This window comes from Corythoichthys intestinalis, chromosome 21, assembly GCF_030265065.1.
Source record: "Corythoichthys intestinalis isolate RoL2023-P3 chromosome 21, ASM3026506v1, whole genome shotgun sequence".
NCBI classification, from domain to species: Eukaryota; Metazoa; Chordata; class Actinopteri; order Syngnathiformes; family Syngnathidae; genus Corythoichthys; species Corythoichthys intestinalis.
This window is the reverse complement of record NC_080415.1, coordinates 14,867,055-14,888,570: the sequence shown is the minus strand read 5'-3', so window position 1 is coordinate 14,888,570 and position 21,516 is coordinate 14,867,055. Positions and strand designations below refer to the sequence as shown.

The 21,516-nt window shown below is 39.7% G+C and overlaps 1 protein-coding gene across 3 annotated transcripts; it reads right to left on the bottom strand.

Moving 5' to 3' along the window:
* Window positions 1-2,826: 2,826 nt before the first annotated feature.
* acsl5 (acyl-CoA synthetase long chain family member 5) lies at window positions 2,827-18,651 on the bottom strand. 3 transcript variants are annotated; one of them, XM_057825624.1, is made up of 22 exons: window positions 18,514-18,628; window positions 17,981-18,023; window positions 16,886-17,061; window positions 16,709-16,820; window positions 13,428-13,492; window positions 13,253-13,354; window positions 13,087-13,186; window positions 11,479-11,657; window positions 11,376-11,408; window positions 11,134-11,185; window positions 10,982-11,055; window positions 10,823-10,900; window positions 9,168-9,302; window positions 5,744-5,878; window positions 5,582-5,677; window positions 3,946-4,018; window positions 3,796-3,884; window positions 3,608-3,724; window positions 3,385-3,528; window positions 3,192-3,293; window positions 3,053-3,124; window positions 2,827-2,978 (listed from the first exon to the last, which is right to left on the bottom strand). In XM_057825624.1, exons 3-22 carry the CDS (start codon window positions 17,039-17,041, stop codon window positions 2,847-2,849), a joined length of 2,046 nt encoding a protein of 681 aa, XP_057681607.1. In that variant the 5' UTR covers window positions 17,042-17,061; window positions 17,981-18,023; window positions 18,514-18,628; the 3' UTR covers window positions 2,827-2,846. The 3 variants fall into 3 exon arrangements, with proteins under 3 accessions (XP_057681607.1, XP_057681609.1, XP_057681608.1); XM_057825626.1 differs by having other exon boundaries at window positions 17,966-18,023; window positions 18,514-18,620; XM_057825625.1 differs by lacking the exon at window positions 17,981-18,023 and having other exon boundaries at window positions 18,514-18,651.
* Between the last annotated feature and the right edge of the window lie 2,865 nt (window positions 18,652-21,516).

The following is a 21,516-nucleotide window of genomic DNA, read 5'->3' as shown; positions in this document are numbered from 1 at the left end:
CTAGTCACATGATCTGTTCGAAAAATAACTTTGACCCGTTATAAAAATATTTTTTTGTTAATTTATTTTTGTTGCAGTTTTATTGCTTTACAATTTTTATATATATAGGAAAATCAATTACATGCAATGACACTTTTTGGCCACCAAGGGGGGGCCTGGGCCCCCTGGCCCCCCTTAAAATCCGCTTATGGGTGTGACAAAATAATGCAATCGTGATATATCGTGATACTTTTTATCACAAAAGGTTATCGATATGCTCCTGCCAAGAATTGAGATATCATTTTAAAAAGGTGTCAATGTCTAAAACAAAAAGGAACCAACAACTTACTACCAAAATCTTCCACCATAATAGTGTCTCAGTTAACTCTAAGGCTGCATTGACGGTGCACGACGCCGAATCCATTTAGACTGGGAACGTTTGTTCATTCAAAACCAGAGCATTCACAGTCATTCTGTCCGATTTTCAGGGCATTTACAGGTCATTTCCTGTTGAGTTTGAGTCACTGCCTATTCATTTAGGTGATTCCCAGGTCACTTCCTGTTCTGTAACTCAAAATAAACAGGAAGTGACCCGTAAAATAACCCAAAATCAACAGGAAGTAACTGAAAATCAACAGGTAAATGACCTTAAATAGCCCAAAATTACCTCATTGCCTGGCATTGGCTGCCACTGACGGTCAAACACCGATAGACGTTCAATCCGTTTGAAGTGGGAGGGTGGCAGCGAATGAACATTTGTTCATTCGCTGCCACCCTCCCCTCATAAACTCATTTCAATCCACAGTAGAAGCTTGTTTTTCCGTTTATTAGTTTGTAGAATATTCTAGAATGATTACTTGACCAATGTATCGATAATTATTGTATTGCCATATCGTCAGGTCATCGTTAGCGTGAGCTTTGTATCGCAAATCGTATCATATCGTGAGGTACCAAGAGGTTCCTACTCCTAGTTGCTGTCATATGCTATTGTTAAGGCACAACTGGATTCATGACATTACGATTCATCCTCCACACAGCCGCTGGAAACAAATTTTTAATCCATCTGAAGGCGACCGGGAGATTGATTTTTGATTGATTTTACGACACTGCACAGGTGTGCTAGTCATCATGGGAAACGTAGTCTTTTGCGGACTAATACGTTTATTTTTCGCATCACGCCAGCCAAATGGCTGCAGAAAAATCTTACTGCATGAGGGACAGGCATGTGCGTCTTTTTGATTTTCAAAATGTTCCCATTCACCGTGGATACTGGCCAAAACAAGCCCTACTAGAGAGGGACCATTGGACTTACGAGGGAGTAAACATCTTGTTTTGTATTATGTCAAATACGAATACAGCGATTACAAAGTAAACACTACAAACTTTCTTTAAATAAAAGACTTACGTTTGATCACTGATAGGCATGTAAAAAGCTCTCCTCATGCACATTAGCTGCACATCAACTGCAGCCCCCCCTCCTCCGGGGAACGAGCTGTACATTGCTCTCCGCCGGGCGTTTTGTCGATCCACGAAGACAATCGACAACCCAGTCGTCATGTCAAATAATCCGGGGTAATTATGTGTGATTTTCCGCTTCGAAGACTTTGAAACATCACTCGGTTCGGGTTAGCATGTCGGCTAGCAGTCACGCCTCTTGGTTTGTTTACATTCTCCGAAGCCGGGGAAGGGAAATGACATATCCGATTTAGGTGGCATAAAATATCGTTCGGGAGGTGCGACTAATGGTGAAGTCGACAGTTTTGACCATTATGGAGTAATTTTGCCATGTCGTCCTGAATAAATGCATTTTTATTATTTCATAATCCATTTAGCATAAGACTTGTCATGACCATGCCATTTATTTAGCTATTGGGGGAAAATACTTGGATAAAAAGAATATCCTGTAAAAATATTGGAGAAACAAACACATTTTGCGGCTCTCTTCGTCGCGTTTTCCTCGTTCTGAATAATTCCCCCTCAATGGGCTGAATAGTAAAACCGATGAGCCCAGTCTCCCGCTGACGTCATCTACCTGTTGGGGACGCTTGAGCCCTATAATGGTAGACGCGGCTAACCGGCAGATTATTAAACTAATTTCTCATCATCTGCGCTTTGCTAAATTGTTGCATATAGTCGAATCGTCTCAAAATATGATTCTAATTCACATAATAATGCTATTTAAGACTTTTCCCGTCATATGCTCTTTGAGGGAAAACACTAATTTTGTCCACCAGCGTCGCCAAAATCAACCAAAACTTGAGTTATCAAGTGTCGCTTTAAAGTTGAAGGGGTTTGATATAAATGAACATTCGTTCACTGCCAAGCTCCCACTTCAAGTTGATTGGACGTCTACTAGTGATATTTAAAGTGACAGCAGCAGATTGATTGGACAACATCAAAACCTATTTGTATTGATCAGTGTATTTTAGTCATTCTGATTTACTGGATTTGTTCTTACATGTGAATTTTAAAGCAAAATGAAATTGCCTCCAACCTTGTCCTGTTTGTAGTACATTAAAAGACTAAAAATAACTTGCAATCTTTTTATGCATTCATCTCAGTCTAGATCAAAAGGATCAAATGTCCAATATTTTGAATTTCTTTAATGCAATTTTAAAATTATACTGTAGACATTCAACTTTCCCCATGTGTATCACATCACATAAAAGTTTGTAAATTTTATATTTGTCAGGGAGAAAAGTGACTAAATTGCTCTTGTATTAACGACGTTAACGTGTGCTACAATATTCTACCACAGGGGAGCAGTATTGGTTTGGTAAAAGTAAAACAGCGCAGTGATTGATAAGTGAATAGTTAATGTTTTGCTGTAAAATGATAGTTCACAAGTTGTTTTTGCGAGTGGAGTTTTATTGCGTGTAAAGCTGATCAATTTGCACACGGAAGAAAGACGTGAGCTCAGCCCTCTTGGCCTTCAGCGTGGGGGTCAAGAGGCCATTCTCAATGGTGAATTGCTCTGGGTGGAGATGCACATCCTTGACCTGCATAAAGACATTTTAACACAGGAATGGAAATTAAATAAGAGACATTGAATTGCATCTGCTAATGCAGTTACCTGCTCAAAGGACTTAAGCCCTGCCTCTTTTCCCAGACGGATCATGTCCGAGAGAACAGATTTCTTGATTTCCTGTAAGAAAAATAAAACTAGGTTTCTATAAAAGTCTAGAGATCTTAGAATCACACAGGAGCATTGCCTTGTTTTTGCAGAGTTCTTCAAGGGAGCCATGTATTCCAAGGTTCTTTGCGAAACCTGGCAAGACCTCAGGGTCAGGGACCACAATTGCAACTAGGAAGGCCTAAGGAAGAAGGTTGGCTTGGATACTTGGTCATTCATTAAAAATGCTAATTTTAAACAGTTTGTTGCTTGTAGGTTCACGCCAGTCCCACCTGTAGACTGTCTCCGTGCACAAAAACTTGAGCCACGGGTGCACTGCGCACGTAGACATTTTCAATCTTCTCTGGTGCAATGTATTCACCTTGAGCCAGCTTAAAGATGTTCTTCTTACGGTCGATGATTTTCAGAACTCCACTCTTGTTACCAGGACAAAAAGAAATGAGGTCCCAATTCATTTTATACCAAGTAAACCCATAAGGAAAGTCTTGTTCTTACTGGCAGCCATTTTCCAATGTCTCCAGTGTGGAGCCAGCCATCCTTATCCAAAGCTTCAGCTGTCTTCTCCGGATCTTTCAAGTAACCCTTGAACACATTTGTTCCCTTGATACACACCTGCAAGAGACCAAAATGAATAATCCTTCCAGAGAGCCACCTTATATGTCCTTCAAAAACAATTGACAAACCTCGCCTTCACCATTGGATGAAAAATAATTCATCTCTTCCACATCCACCAGTTTCACCACATTGCAAGGCAGTGGAACACCAACATGTCCTGGGTAGATTTAGCCATTATTACAGCTTCCATATTGTGTGTCAATGGAAATTTGTCATACCGGAAGTGGCGTCTCCCGGCATGGTGAACGTGCAGCCAGCTGTGCATTCTGTCTGGCCGTACGCCTCAAAAATCTATGAACATGGGGAAGCAGCATTTGTCGCCGACCATGCATAATCAATTTTACAACTACGCAATTGACCAAGGGCGTAGGTTTGCATTGGGACATAAAACACTACCAACTTTTCAGGATGCTCAAATTGTCCCCACCAACTTTTAAGTGACCTTATTTGAATTTTACAATGAGTTCAGCTATAAAAGGTAATTTAGATAGTCTTCCCTTGTGTAGATAGAATTGACCCTACCATTATTAAGTGAATTACTTTTATTATATTCAGACTTATGTTCACCCCTTTTCACATGCTGAATGTGCCGGTCCATCCCCCCCCCCAAACACGTTTGATTGGCTGACGACTAGAACCCCCACTTTCACACAATCCTGACAGAAATACACGTCAATATGCCGCCTCCTCCGCCCCCTTTGAAGAGGGATATTAGATGGGGGTTTTATTTTCGGCCAGCAGCAGCCACTGTAAGTAATGTAAAAATTAGGACTCAAAATTATTGCGTTAATTTTTTTAAATTAAATCACGTTCAAATATTTGACTAATTTAACGCACATACCCCGCCCAAACAGATTAAAATGACAGCAAAGTGTAATTTTCACTTGTTACTTGTATTTCTTGATATTTATTTTGTCGCCCTCTGCTGGTGCTTGGGTGACACTGATTTTATGGGTTTCAGCACCATAATTATTATTGACATCAACAATGGCGAGCTAGTAGTTTATTTTTTGATTGAAAATTTTACAAAATTTATTAATACAAAAATATTAAGAGTTTTAATATAATATATAAAATTTCTATAACTTGTACTAACATTTACCTTTTAAGAACAACAAATCTTTCTATCCATGGATCGCTTAAACAGAATATTTTAACAAATCAAGATGGCATTAACAAATACAGTACTTATGTACAGTATGTTAAATGTATATATCCGTCTGGTCTTATCTTTCCATTTCAACAATTTAGAGAAAAATATGGCATATTTTATAGATGGTTTGAATTGCAATTTTTAAGCTGTGTTTAACTCGATTAAAAAAATGTCAATGTTGTGGAGGTGGGGAACATGCAACTAATTTTGCTGCTGAAAGTCCGACCTGCATCAGAGTTAGCATAACATTAAACTGAACTTGTGAAACTCGTAGAAAGCTGCTTAGAGGTGTCTTCCTGTAGGTTTGCTACAGTCAACTTTAATTCAACGGTGCATTTATTCATTAAAATTATTCATTTTCTACATTATTTTTTAAAAAGTATATTTGCAGCCTATGCACATTTTTAACCCCCCCCACCCCAAAAAAAAAAAAAAAAAAAAAAAAAAAAAAACACAACCACTGTAAATTTCCTTGAAATGAAGGAAGCATTTTGAAAAATGACTTCCTTAAGAAAATAATTCTCATTTTTATGTAGTAACCAGCCATTTGAAAAATGTACCCAATCCGTTTGGTCTTATTAATGATAGTCCCCAGCAAAAAGTGTACATGCAGGTTATGCTGTAATAGCGTCCCTACCAATGTTCAGACCAAACCTACGCCCTTGCAATTGACATTTCAGGAAAATTGATTTCAACTTTACCTGGCAACCGAGTGAGGCCCTTAGGAAGTCCAGCACTGAAGGTGAAATGGGCGCTGCCCCAGTCACCATGACACGCACTTTCCCACCCAGAGATTCCTAATTTGATTGCCGTATCAGTGACCGGTCGTAGTCTTCTTCCCCCCATTATAATAAGAGTTGTACCTGCACTTTGTGAAAAATGAGCTTGTCCCAAATGCTGTTGTTCCGGACAATGCCCTCACGCACTTCAGCCAGTTTCCTCTGTGCTGCAAAGTTGAGCAGCCATTTTTTGAAAGGTGTTGCTGCACCGCTCTGTACCTGGACAAAGGATCTTAAATTTTATTCCAAACCCACTCCAAGGATGTAAACCAGCAGTGAAAGTGGGCCGGACCATCGTTCCGGTTAAGATTCAGGGCGGACCGCTGCTTAGATCCTGAAAATATGACGGCAACGGGGGTGGGGGGGGGGACTTGCCCAGGGTGCTCCACACACACATTTCCAAGAAGAAAACAAGCTACCAACATTAGAATACATCCACAAGTGTTAACCATAAAAAAGTGCTTTTGTAATTTCATTATTTATTCCATGGATGACATGGCGCTCTCCCCAGCTGCTGCAGTTATCGGAGTCTGAAGAGTCGCGTCGATGTGCGCAGCCAGCAAAGCAAAACAATAGACTACATAGTGAATTGACGGGACACGGGGCAGATTCATATGCCCCTTTCCCACTGAAACTAGTGGGTCAACGCGAGTTTTTCCAAGCCGATGCAACCCACTACCAATTGGCACCTTTCCCATTGACAAAAAAAAAAAAGAAGCCGTGTTTAAAATTTTTTACACCCGTCTAACCCCCCACCCCTCCTCACCGTGCGTAAGGTTACGTGACGTCACCACGCTGAGATGCGCGTCGACAAATGCGACCGAATTCATTCAATTCAAGGAAGTAAACAATGCAGAGCAAAATGGAAGCCTCCTTTCCGTTTGTGTTCTCTGCTGCATTTCGACCATTTTGAGAGCAGTAAAAAGCATGCAAACAAAGGACCAACACTCTGCTTGTGCTGAGACAACGTAGGCGACGTAAATTCTTCTACTAGCTTTGTTGTGAGCATCGACGTAACTACGGTTGTGGGGCGTGTTAAATGGGAGGCGACTGGCACATTGTTATGACACATCACTTAAGAGCCTACGCCACCACGTAGATTAGGGTGTTGACGGTTGACCCAGGGTTTTGCTTTCACACTGCATGGCGATCAGAGCCGAGGTGATTTTAGCGCGGGTCGCTTGGCGGGTTGATTGACACGGGTCGCTGCACCTTTCCCACTGCCACCAAAAGCCGATTGTTAGTGGATTGACACGGGTTTTTTGGCCAGTGGGAAAGGGGTAATAGAGGGCCTATCTCCGTCAAAGCTGAGTGGAAACAGCTTTTTCTGTTGAAAAATTCTTGTGAATAAATGTTTAAATCCCTGAATTCTTTTAAGATATGGACGTAAAAGGAGTCTGTTCTTGGTTAAAAAGGAAAAAAAAACGTGCAGGTAGCATTTACTTTATGTAAATATTGCTAACCATTAGGCTAGTCTGTAAGGAAATTAGCGGCCACCATATGTAAACAAAGCTTTTTGCGTTGAAAATTCTTGTGAATAAATGCTTAAATCCCTGAATTCTTTATATAGAATTCAGGGATTTAAGCATTTATTCACAAGAATTTTCAATCATATGGACGTAAAACTTGTTTGTTAAAAGCAAAAAAATGCATTTATTTTACGTGAATATTGTAAAGTATAAAGCCAATGCTGTGACGGCTGATTTCTCCCATTAATTTTTTTTCACAAACTTTCAAAATGCATGCTACGGCACAAATATAATTACCTTGAATCCTCAAACAAATCACTCCTGGGACAATCCTTCCTGTTTTTATGCAGTACATCTTTTGTACTTTTTCAACCTAAATCTCGTGTTTGATCGCTGCAAGTGACCGACTGCCAACAAATTAAGCGGAGTGTTGAACGGCCCCCTTCGAGAAGGAGTTACGCAGTGAATGGGGAATGTGTCATGTCAATACATTATGAAGTCTAATTCAAAACACCCTGGATTCAGTTGTCAGTTCAATAGCATAACGCACAAATGCTTTGTGACGTCACCATCGTAAACCGGAAGTGGGTCAACATAGAAGCGCGCTCGCATACAACCCATGCTAGTACAGCTTGTTTTCTGCTGGTACCCTTTCAAAAAAGTAAACACTGCTGCTATGGAACTTATAGAAACGACAGACCAGAAATTACGACCGTCCACATATGAAGGATGTTTTCTTCATACGTTTCAACTTAGAGGGGGAAAAAAATGTGGACAATCGATCAACTTGTGCGGACGTCCAAAAGACCAGTTTAACGCCAGCAAGGTGAACCCATTCACCTTCATATGCAGTAAACATTTTGTTGGGGGGGGCCATGGTCCATGGGCCATGACAATCCTGATCCATTGCCTGCCCCGAAGAGGTAAGCTATTTTGATATTTTTAGTTTGACCTCCCTAGCAATAGTTGCCAGCGTCATGAATATTCATGAGCAAAGGTGACGCGTCACGTGCGGTACGCTATCGGCTGACATACTTGTGATCAGCAGAGATTGTTAGCTCTGGTTCAAATGCACACATTTTCTGGAACAGCCAAAAAAAAAAAAAAAAAAAAAAAGCTTGTTGAATTGATGCGATAATATAGGGCAATGCAACAGAAAATGTATCAGATCTTTAAAAGAAAGGAAAGTTGAATAGGCTTATTTTATTTGCTCTGATGGAGAGGTTCAGAACATCTTCCCTGTCAATGTGTATTTTGGACTTGTTAGGCTACTTATTTCCTTATTTAACCTTTAATGCCTGCAATATGAAGCAATTGTTAGAGAATCACAAAATTTGAAAAGTAAGGTCTTAATGAAACCTTTTTTCAAATTTGTAAAAAGAAAAGTCAAAATGAATATGTGTAATAAGCATTCTGATATTCATAACCCTTGCTAAATCCTCTAATTTTCTCATGGAACCTGCAGATGCATGTGTTGACTTGCATCCATCATTTTCTTTTTCAAAAAAAGAAAATTCTGAATTCGTCTCAAAATCATGAAATTTTAGGTGTATCAAATATGATACATTTGGCAATATAGGGTGAAGTCTAATCTTCAAAATATATTCAATTTCACGGTGCATAATGCAAGTCATTTTTACTTATTTCTATTAATGTATGTGATCCATATTTTTTTTTTTAAACGTTTACATTTGCTTCAATTTTAATGTACATCTTATGATCTTAAGTAGTTAAAATTTAGGTTTTGCATTTATATTTGAGGAAACTAGGGGAAAATATTTTGGGAAATGAAAGTTGGGGTTAATGCAGTTTTCCTCATTTTCATTTTGCAAATCATTGAAAATATTACAATTTTGAATGAACAGTTTTTTGTTTTATGTATGTATTATAGAAATAACTGTGCTAAAAGCAATTTTCTGTGCATTTCAGTGGTTTTAGGAGGTTGCTCTGTAGCGACCTTCATGTCAGGCAGTTCCAGCAAGAAATTCTAGCCACTTTCACCCCTGATGTCAACCATCTCCTGACAAAGCACAACTTACTTTGTCGTAGACCCGGTTGAGAAGTCGTGGCACAACAGGGAAGATGGTGGGCTGCAGGTTCTTCATGTCATCTGGCAACAGTCTAATGTCACCTTGGAAGAATCCAACTCGAGCTCCGGAACCAAACATGACAGTCTGCGGGGGAAAATGAGCAGAAGTTAGAATCTCATCTACTTAAAGCACAAAACTTAAGGACTTGCTTGGCTAAAATCTTGACCACAGAACAGCCCAAACCTTTTAACTATTAGTTTGAATTGCAAGAATAGGAATTGTTGCACCAAAAGCAGGTTTACAGCAATTTGTCCAAGAACTTTGATGTGTCTAAACTAGAAATGTGACCAAAAATGCGGCACTGAAAAACCCTATAATTGCTTTTTCGGTTAAGAGGCTGACAGTGAAGACATTAGTCCTCTTGTGATGACATAATCAAAACACTGCGAGCCAACGTGTACACAGTATGGAAGTGTTTTGCATTATCAAAGAAATATATAAATTAAATGAAGGAAAATAAAATTTGCTTCATCACTGCGACACGCTCGTTCTGTAGTTGCTTTCCATTGATGTTCTGTGTCACATCGAGTACATTGCATTTGAACCCATCATTAGTTTGGAGTTTGTATACTGTTCGCTTGATTAAAGTTGCATTTAAAGCAACACTAGGTAACTTTCAACCTTTATAAAATATTGTCACAACATTTGTGATACGTCTACTGACAACTAGTTGAATGACACCTTTATATCTTAAGGGTGCCTGTATCGCTTTCACCGGCACATGTCACTTCCCACAAGCATTGGCCCAGAACTTTCACTCGCTGGCGCAGGATAAATGCGCCATGTCAAAGCTGGAATCATCTCAGACTGGTTTCTTGAAGATGACAATGAGTTCACTGTACTCAAATGGCCTCCACAGTCACCAGATCTCAATCCAATAGAGCATCTTTGGGATGTGGTGGAACGAGAGATTCGCATCATGGATGTGCAGCCGACAAATCTGCACCAACTGTGTGATGCCATCATGTCAATATGGACCAAACTCTGAGGAATGCTTCCAGCACCTTGTTGAGTCTATGCCATGAAGAATTGAGGCAGTTCTGAAGGCAAAAGGGGGTCCAACCCATTACTAGCATGGTGTACCTAATCAAGTGGCCAGTGAGCAATATATATATATATATATTATATATATTGCATAATAAAGACACAAATCTACCTCCATATGGCTTCGCCCAGCGGATACAATTTTTGACGGGGGTAACTACATTGGCACGACACCAGCGGGCGTACCAAATTCATTGATGTCGATCTTGGTGAAAAGTATTGCCTAAGCAGCCTGATTTAGAATTCCCCTCCAGAATGATGAGAAGAAAAAAAAACGCTCATTATCAACTTATTATACATATTCTTGTAAGTTAATTTTATTGCTGACACTGCGTTTTGGAGTCATCAACATGTTGTACCCCCCCTGCCCCAAAAGTCAAACTCCGCCTATGGTGTATTTTTCGGCAAAATGTTTCCAGTATTCAATTTCGACCAAGAATTTTGCTTTTGGTATATCCCTAATCTAAACAGTTTACTTTCTGGAATTACCGATTGCTCAAAGTTTGAAACCTTTAGTGACCTTTGGTGTACAATTTAAATTTTAAGCATCAACTTCCTACCTGCACAACTCTTTCAAACATGTGCGCCAGTGGCAGAAACGAAATGCTGACGTCTTCAGTATTTGGAACAATGGCCGTCTATGGAGACACAGACAACGGCGGTTTACATTACGATTGAAAACATTTGACATTTTGTCATGGCCGCCCCACCAAAAATACCTCAAACGACTTGAGGACACCAGCAGCATCAGCGACGACATTTTCATGAGTAAGCATTGCACCCTTGGGATTTCCTTTTAAGGCAATTAATGTTAAAAAAAAAAAAATAAAAATCACAAAAATGTAACAAAAACATAGCAAGTTTAGTTCACCTGTAGTTCCACTTGTGAAGCAGACAATGCTGAGGTCCTCTGGCTTTGGAGGCTGTAGCGGGTGAGTCGACAGCATCTTAGCTCATTAAATTATGGTAGCATGCTTCCAAATGTCGGAAGCCATAATGGCTCCAATACTAATGAGAAGCACTAAATCACATTTCATCATGAACTGTGCCAGATGTAGAATTGATTATTCCTATATTTATGAAGTGAAGAAATTATGAAGTAGAAATTATTACCACTGGCTTTTGAAGGTCACTTTTCCCTGCAGCCTGTGGACCACAAAAGGGAAATTAGTTCAGCCTCATCATAAAAAGCCATCACTTTTGAACATTTTGATACCTCCACATCTTGCATGGACAAAACGTCTACACCGCATTTGGCCCCTCGCTCCACCAAGTCTGAGTCGAACGGGTCCATGACGACGATGGTTTTTAGAGCGGAGGTCTGACCTTTCTCACAGTTCGCCAGGAGAACCTCGACCTTTGTCTGGTTGTCGCACAACACTGTTGAGATGTCGGCTAAAAGGCAGGAATTACATAATAAAAACAAAATGGATAAATCTCCCACTGCCCTTTGAAAAATTATTGATAAATTGAAATTTATTAAAATGAGTTGCAGCAACCTAATTACCATATTTTCCACACTATAAAGCGCAACTTTAATGAATGGCCTATTTTAAGACATTTTTCATATATAAGGTGCACCAAATAATAGTAGGGGTTGCGTTATGCATACCACCAGATGAAGCTGCGGTAAAAGGAATGTCATGCCATGATTAACCAATATTGATCCATATTACAGTGGTACCTCGACATGCAATCGCTTCGACATCCGACGTAAAATTTGACTATCCATTTGTTTCTACATCAGACGACATGCTCGAAATACGACGATTTATGACAGTGTCGCAGTTTTGTTTTGCCGGAAGACTGATGCACTGCTGATTTTCATGTGGAGAAAAAAAAAACACTAGTTACAAGGTTAGAACAGGTGGTGAAAAAGGAAAAAGGTGACGCTTCCCGTAATTTTCGGACTAAGCCGCTTCTGCCACCCCCCACTCTCATTTTGAATCCGGCGGTTTATTTCAGTTAACAGGTAACACTTTCTTTGACAGCGGCATCCTAAGATAGTCATAATTATGACATGACACCATCATGTGCATTAATGACATTTTGAATTATGTCACCAACTTCATTTATGTCAAGCTCGGATCTACATCCATTAAAAAAAATGAGTATTTGCCGGATGACACAAAATGATATCCGTCATAAGCATTCATGGCAGTGTCATGTCAAAATTATAATAGTCTTATGGCGCCACTGTCAAATTAAGTTACCAAATACCATAACTAGCAAATAATGAAACTGAACAGTAACTGAAGAAATAATTAGCACACATCATGAATTTTGTTTATTTACATCTGCAGCACTGCAATGCATGTTAGGAGGCATGTTGGACGGTGTTGACAGCAGAGGTAGACCGTCTCCAAGGGAGCAGTGATGGCCAAATGAAGCAATGAAGCTTTGCAGCCAATTTGTTCAAAGCTTCATGGTGGTTCATTTGGTCTTATTGCAGTCGTATGATGTCACTAAAATATTGTGTTACAGGTTAATATCTTTTGGTGTAAATATCCCATAATAAAGTGAGGTCAGTTGCGGCTTATCGATGAACAAATGTCGTTTTCTTGTCAAATTTGGTGGGTGGTGGCTTATAGTTCAAAATTACAAAATTATTAATTTTGTGTCAGTAAGTGAAGCTAACCTTTGGGAGTTTGTCAAGATTTGCATTTATGCAATGTTAAGTGAATGTTAATACGAATTACAGGTTTTTCATACAAACCTTTAAAAACTTTTTTAAATTATTATTATTATTATTATTATCACAGGTAACAACACCAATTGGACTCCTTGGCAGTATAATTAACAGCACCAAAGAATGGCCAATTACCTTGGTCGATAATGAACACCAGAGCTTCAGGACCCAAGGTGTCGTACAGCGGGACGGCCACCATGGAGTACGTGTAACAAGCCTGTTCACCAATAATCCACTGCAAGCAACAAAAATCTCTCAGGGGAGGGGCTTCAAAATGCCACTCTGCATTATGACGACTCACCTCAGGTCTGTTCTGAGCAAAGATGCCAATGAATGTGTCAGGGCAAGGTTTCAAACCCCTCTGAAGGAGCCCTGAGCCCAAGTGCTCTGCTCTATCGGACACCTTAAAGTGAAAAGATGTTGAAATGGTGCGCATCAATTTGAAAACCCAGCTGGATCCAAGTGGGGTGTTATACCTGCTTGTACCTAAGCCACTGGTACGGCCTTCCCGTTTTCCTGAAGCCCAAACACGGCCCATTACCTGAATGGAAAATAAAACATTTGACAGATTTCACAATCTAAACTTAAACATACCAGAGAAAAACTGTATACCTGTACACACATGCTGTAATGTACGGAAGGACATCGCATTGTATTTACTATTATACTGTAAATGTCCTATTACCCTTTTCCTTGGTTTCGCAGGTAGGTAGAGTGGCTAAAATAACAAAACTTTACTCAAGTAAGAGTAGCGCCATTTCAAAACAATCTGTCAAGGAATTGCTTCCCAAATGTGGATATATAGCTTAAGCTTTATTATTGTACAAGTGTTATCCAAAATTCATAGCACAGGCGTCAACATCTTGAGGCCAGGAAGGCGCTTTAAAGGGTTAAACTGTTCTTCAAAAAGGTACAATGCAACATTTAATTGGTAAAAGCCCAGACGTATTTTTTCTTATAATCATAGGACCATTGTTTTACCAGTTAACCCCGCCTTCCAGTATTATAACAGTCCTCTAAGCTCTGCTACGTCAGAGCATCATTGTACTATGTGTGTGTGATGGATGATCTTGTGATGTTATTTTAAGACTTCTGGAGTGAGAGCCTCCCCCCCCTTGACAATATTACTCAAGTAAAAATCCAAATTCCATTTGGTGAAAAGAATATTCACGCGATGAGTAACATTGTGAAAAACCGCTTCCAATGTTCGATTTTTTTTTTTTTTTTTTTTTAAACACAATGGTATTTTTCTCAGCACAAAGTTATCTATAAGAACTTATTATGATACTGTATAATAACCAGGGGTGCGCATATTTTTTTCCCCCAGGTTCTCAGAGGAGGACCTGGAGATGTGACTTGGTCCTCATTGAGCTTGAAAGCCGACCCGCCTGATGCGATAAAATTATGACAAGCTTTACTTAGAGCCAATTAACTTTAATTATATCAACAATTAATGCTTGATTAACATCAACTGGCACAACAAAATAGCCATTACTTTGGAATGAAACGTAAAGAAATAAACATAAAAGCTCCAATTCAAAATAAAGGGCATTATGCGGCTCCCACATTAACTCCAAGCCTTTGTAAAAGTGGGATGTCCTCCTCATAAGACCTCATTGAACGTGCATGCTTAGCTTTGTAAAATGGGAGCAAAAAACTGGTTTGTCAGTGCATGGCACTGTTCTTCATTACCTTTATTCCGCCACTTGTCCATCGCGCAATTGGGGTCCTGTCTGACATCGATAGTTTGCTTAAATGCCACATGCCGTTTTTTTTCATGCTTTTCAAAGTTTGGATGGCTGAAATTCTTTGACCCTACATAAAATGCGCTGCTCTTATCAGCAACATTGGGATTCTCACGGCACATTTTGTAGCGCATTTCCGTGCGAGCATCATTTGCTTCTAGCCATGGTACCTCCTTCAGCCACTTTTCAGCAAAAGTCTTTTCGGTAGCTCCGGTGACGTCTCTGTCGTCTGTGTCTTTTGACCGGGGGTGGGGGAACACGGAAATAATTACTCAGTGGGGCCTGCCACTTCGACATTTTGAGAAGTTATTTTCTCGTGTCCGCCGCAAAATACAGTGGTCAGCCATCGGTACGCAAAAGTGTATGAAAGCCATTGAGGGCCAGCGCGTTTGTCTACGTCCGGTATGCATGCGTGCATGCGGACCACTTATGTGCACCCCTGATAATAACCCATTAAGCCAAGGGAAAATGAAATCCGGTGAGAAAAAAAAATTATAGAACTGAAGCATCATTTGTCCAGAGAGCACAAGTGGCTTGTAGTGGAGGGAATAGTTCCTAGTTTAAATAGTTGAATACCTGTAGTTCCCTCATGGTTCCTATTATGACAGTATGGCTTAGTAAAATTACTCTAAGTACCTTTTTAATCAAAAAGTTACTCAAGTAAATGTAAAGGCTACTACCCACCTCTGGATGGTTCCTATGGTAACAGCCTGGTGGCAGAAATGATTGTGTCTGATTTTTACAGTAGTTTTGAGAGTAATTTTAAGCGGTTCAGAAAACGTCAAACACAGGACCCCCATTTTTGTACGCTGACCAAATTTAGGCAAAGTGGCGTTTTGGACTGGTTTGCCCCCAATTTACAGTACTGGCTTTATTCCATTTCTTTGAACTGCTAGTGCTCCATCCGTGAGGAGAAACTAGTTTGCTCAGTGGAAGGGCGACTCTCACTGGGTAGGAGGAAGTACAACGGACCAACGGCCAGCATGGACTGAAATTTTGACCCATTTAATAACACCTTTTTAAAATATGAAATTTGAACACGAATTCACTAAGTTATTAGCCCTTAAATACCTGCAACATGAAGCAATTATCAGAGAATCCCAAAATTGGAAAAATAAGGTCCTAATGAAACCTTTTTTTCAAATTTGTAAAAAGTCAAAATGAATATGTGTAATAAGCGCTCTGATGTCTATAACCCTTGCTAAATCCTGTTTAGTTTTCTCATGGAACATGCAGATTTCTTTATTTAAGGATCCCCATTAGATGCATGAGTTGACTTGCATCCATCATTTTTTTTTTTCCAAAAAAGAATTGTCAAAATTCTGAATTAGTCTCAAAATCATGAAATTTTAGGTGTATCAAATGTGATACATTTGGCAATAAAGGGTTAAGATGTTCAGCAAAGGTTAAGAAACAGGGCCCCAATTTTCATACGCTGACAAAATTTAGGCAAAGTGGCGTTTTGGACTGGTTTTCCCCCCAATTTATTGACTATTCCATTTCTTTGAACTGCTAGTGCTCTATCCGTGAGTAGTTTGCTCAGTGGAAGGTTAACTCGCACTGGGTAGGAGGAAGTACAACAGACCCAGACAGCATGGACTGAAATTTGGACCTATTTAAAAACATGTTTTTAAAAACATGAAATTTGAACACGAATTCACTTGGTTATTAGCTTATACCATATATTGGGGGGAGGGGGATCATCTAAATTTGAAGTGTTTGTTAAATGCACATGTAAAACTCGCGGGGTTCGGTACTTTCAAGTTAGGAACCACTGGATATATATATATATATATATATATATATATATATATATATTTTTTTTTTTAACAATTTGTAGGTCATTTCTTTTACAATCACTTAAAAATAAACTTGTTCCTTCTCTGCTCATGATGCACCCCCCACCACCACGTTTGATAATCATTCGATTCATAGTCTCTGAATAAAGAACAGACATATTCATCAATGAATGAATCTTGAGCCCCAAAATACTCCACTAAAATCAAATTCACCTGATACTTTCAGGCCCCTCTGGAACACCTCATAGATGGTCTTTGCGTCAACATAGTGATAAGCAATCAGGTTGTTGTTGTCCTTGAGCAAAGCCACCTTCCTGGCTCCATCCTAAGAAAAATAGAATGAAAAAAAAACTCATTTGAAAAATCATTAAGTGCATCGTGGCATCGCACCTTGATGCCAAGGGTTTGGCATTTGAGGTCAGCGGGCGAGCGCAAGGGGGTGGGTCTGGTGTTGAGGTAGAAGAGGGTGGCAGCCGCCACGGCGAACAGCGAAATTATGGCCGGCGTGGGCAGCGGCGAGAAGAGGACCTGGAAGAGGAACTCCATGGTGCCTTAGCTGGGAGATTCTTAAAAAATAGAAACAGTTCAAGTAAAGTTGAAAAACCTTGACTCTGAATTGGGGTCAAAGTCACATCTTGCACAATGAGTCGAAATGAATCAAGATAGTCGCACTCATCAAAAACAGCAGTTTTCTTTCAGTTTAACAAGGCCTGGTCAAAACTACCAGATTATTCCAAGAACCCTGGAAAATGTATTAACTCTTTTCCATGTTTCCTGTCAAATTGGCAATGCATAATTTGAAAAATCTAGAAAATCAGAAGCCCTTTTGAAGCATTTTACATTTCTGGGCAACATTGCATGGTGTATTAGAATATTTTGGCGACAAAGGGCTTAAAAATCTAAATTATGTTTGGAGATTCACATATTCAAATCCAATTTTAAAGCAAATTTTAAGCCAAGGCAGTAAGATTCCACATTTTATTTTAGATATACTGCATTGTAGTCATCAAGAAATGTCACTTTGTCTATCCAAGACTGTTGTAATTGCATTCCATAATGTATTTCCTATCAATGTCACATTTTAAAGAGTGACAATTCCATACAAACTCTTTAAAAAATATAGTATCACCATGAACATGTTTAGTTGATTTTTTTTTTTTTTTTTTAAATTCAGTGGCAATTCATACAGCTTTCAAAAGATTTTAAAACGATGCTGCCAATAGAACGGGAAGAGTGCTGATCAAGTAAAGTATGGTCGGCAACTAATTTTTCCTAAATTAACATGACTAACAATTACAGCTGATTGTGCCAATGTCACATTGCAAAATGTAGCCATTAAACATAAAACCTTTGCCCATCCCAGGCAAAAACATAAAAAGCAACAATGGTCCAAGGACAGACCCTTGTGGGACACAAATTCACAAGTACAAGGAAGCAAGTTCACTCATCCTACACATCAAATGCTCTGACCGGTCGTCAGCTTACCCAGTCGGCGTGGACACGAAACACAACCTCTTCTCAGCTTCGTCTTCACTCCACAAGAAAAAGCACTCGTTGAAGACATAAAAGTCACACCAAAGCAACCTTTAAACTTTGACCGTATGATAAAGCGGCACGAGCAGCACCATTTTATTGACTGATTTGTGTTCGACAGCCAATAAAAACAGAAAACACCCAACGTTTATTGTCATTTACATACACAAGGGAGTACTTTTACAGCAATATTAACTCACATCCTGCCATTGACAACACTAGACATCAAATCGGGGAACTGCCAGTCAAAATGGATTGGACGCCTTGAGCCATCAATGGCATTGAAACATGAACAGTTACAGCCAGTCCTCCAAGTTTAATTTAATCGGATATTAATCATTGTTAATGGCAGCCAATGAGTTAACAACTCCAAATACACAGTGTGAGCAAATGTAAACTGCAAACACTTTGGATATTATTGATGGCAAATTCAGGCCTCTCAGGGCAAATAGTATATCCTTGTTGTGTGTTAATCTGAAGTATACCTGAAGGGACGAGCAGTGATGGTTGGGGCTCGTGCAGAAGAGCTGAGTGATGATCCCTGGTGGAAACGCAGTGTGACAACTGCCATTAATGTCCCTTACACACAGACTCACCTGTGTTCATTAACACTTCTGAGTGAGTGCAGCTGCAGCTGTGCATGTGCATGTCAGCAAAAGCACTTTTTTTTTTAAAAAAACACAATCTCCCACACTTATTAAAAAAAAATTAAGGCTGTATGTGTATGTTTGTGGGTGATTTACGAGTGTTTAAAATCGACAAAACCGATAGTGATGAACTTTGACGCATGCATTTATCAACACAGGAGATAATTAACCTTTGGAATTTGTTCCCATAGCAAAAATTTGCGACTCATCTGTTGCTTAATCTCGTCTTGTGAGACGCATTTGATCATCTCAAATTTATTTCATTCTCTGCTTATTTGTTTCTGAGTTTGTGCTCCTAAGGGTATCCTTAGGAGCAAGTGATGAGTCAAATTGAGCAAAGACATCATTGAGACAAAGGAGGTTGATTTGAGAAAGCCAGGTTTGAGCAATATTTGAGAAGAGAAATTCTCTTGATTAAAAATGCAGTTAGACTTGTACAGCACCGTTCGGGCACTCAAAGCACTTTGACACTATGATCCTCATCTACCTGCTGGTGACGCAACAACGTGGGGTTCAGTGTCTTGCTCAAGGATACTTAGATGAATTCATCAGGACAGAGAGTTGAACTCACAACCTCTGGGTTGGGGAACGACTTCTCTACCACTGAGCCACACACGGGCTCAGATGCACTGTGCCCGATGTGACGTGGCACATAAATGGAAAGCAACTTTAGAAACAGCGTGTAGCAGCGATGAAGAAAATTTATTATATTTTTGTTCATTTAATAACTTGTATTTCTATCATGTTGCAAAAAAACCCTTCCAAATCGCAGACATGTTGCCTGTGAGCCAGTAGTTTTAGCGAGACTTTGTCAGCCAGCGTGTTGCCTGTTTTGATGATGTCATCAAAAAGAGGACTAGGGTTCTTCACACTATTTTGTGGTAAACTTTCAGTCTTCGAAATCAAAAACTGATAATGCATTTGTAGCGGCTGATAGTTTTCGGCGCCGAATTTTTGGTCACATCTCTAATTTTTACATTGAACAAGATGAACCAAATGAACCAGATGTTATTTTATTATTTGACCAATTATTATATTTTCTCAGAATTAGGCATGAGATGAATTAAGATGTGATTGGACATGTCAGAGCAGACACTACTCTTTCCTACAATGAAAGAATCTTGAAAATCCAAAATGAGCAATTGCAGACTAAAAGATCAAATTGAGAAATATTTGTAACTGGCATATGTCTATTAAGGGCTGCTTGGCATGATCAGGAAAGGAGGCAGCTTTGAGACAAGTTTAAGAAATAAAATACTTTGCTCATCCATATCTTTCACTGAGAGATGACTGAGATCCTGAGTACAAGTAAGGGAGATCAAATTGAGATGCGTTTGAGATCAACACAAGAGCTCATAGTTGTCTCTTGGAGAGATCTTGAAAGGAGACAGCTGTAAGAAATTATTGAGAAATCGTGCCACTGGAATTATTTCTCAAAACCTTCTCACGCAATGCTCACTATGAGACTTATTTCTCACGAGACAAATTTGAGAAAACTGAGAAAACCACTCTGGTCTCCATCGTTGCTCGATTGATACTGATTCACTTCTCGGAGATGTACAGTGCCTTGCAAAAGTATTCGGCCCCCTTGAACCTTGTAACCTTTCGCCACGTTTCAGGCTTCAAACATAAAGATATAAAATTTTAACTTTTTGTCAAGAATCAACAACAAGTGGGACACAATCGTGAAGTGGAACAAAATTTATTGGATAATTTAAACTTTTTTAACAAATAAAAAACTGAAAAGTTGGGCGTGCAATATTATTCGGCCCCCTTGCGTTAATACTTTGTAGCGCCACCTTTTGCTCCAATTACAGCTGCAAGTCGCTTGGGGTATGTTTCTATCAGTTTTGCACATCGAGAGACTGACATTCTTGCCCATTCTTCCTTGCAAAACAGCTCGAGCTCAGTGAGGTTGGATGGAGAGCGTTTGTGAACAGCAGTCTTCAGCTCTTTCCACAGATTCTCGATTGGATTCAGGTCTGGACTTTCACTTGGCCATTCTAACACCTGGACACGTTTATTTTTTAACCATTCCATTGTAGATTTGGCTTTATGTTTTGGATCATTGTCCTGTTGGAAGATAAATCTCCGTCCCAGTCTCAGGTCTTGTGCAGATACCAACAGGTTTTCTTCCAGAATGTTCCTGTATTTGGCTGCATCCATCTTCCCGTCAATTTGAACCATCTTCCCTGTCCCTGCTGAAGAAAAGCAGGCCCAAACCATGATGCTGCCACCACCATGTTTGACAGTGGGGATGGTGTGTTCAGGGTGATGAGCTGTGTTGCTTTTACGCCAAACATATCGTTTTGCATTGTGGCCAAAAAGTTCAATTTTGGTTTCATCTGACCAGAGCACCTTCTTCCACATGTCTGGTGTGTCCTCCAGATGGCTTGTGGCAAACTTTAAACGAGACTTTTTATTATGGATATCTTTGAGAAATGGCTTTCTTCTTGCCACTCTTCCATAAAGGCCAGATTTGTGCAGTGTACGACTGATTGTTGTCCTATGGACGGACTCTCCCACCTCAGCTGTAGATCTCTGCAGTTCATCCAGAGTGATCATGGGCCTCTTGGCTGCATCTCTGATCAGTTTTCTCCTTGTTTGAGAAGAAAGTTTGGAAGGACGGCCGGGTCTTGGTAGATTTGCAGTGGTCTGATTTTCCTTCCATTTCAATATGATGGCTTGCACAGTGCTCCTTGAGATGTTTAAAGCTTGGGAAATCTTTTTGTATCCAAATCCGGCTTTAAACTTCTCCACAACAGTATCTCGGACCTGCCTGGTGTGTTCTTGGTTTTCATAATGCTCTCTGCACTTTAAACAGAACCCTGAGACCATCGC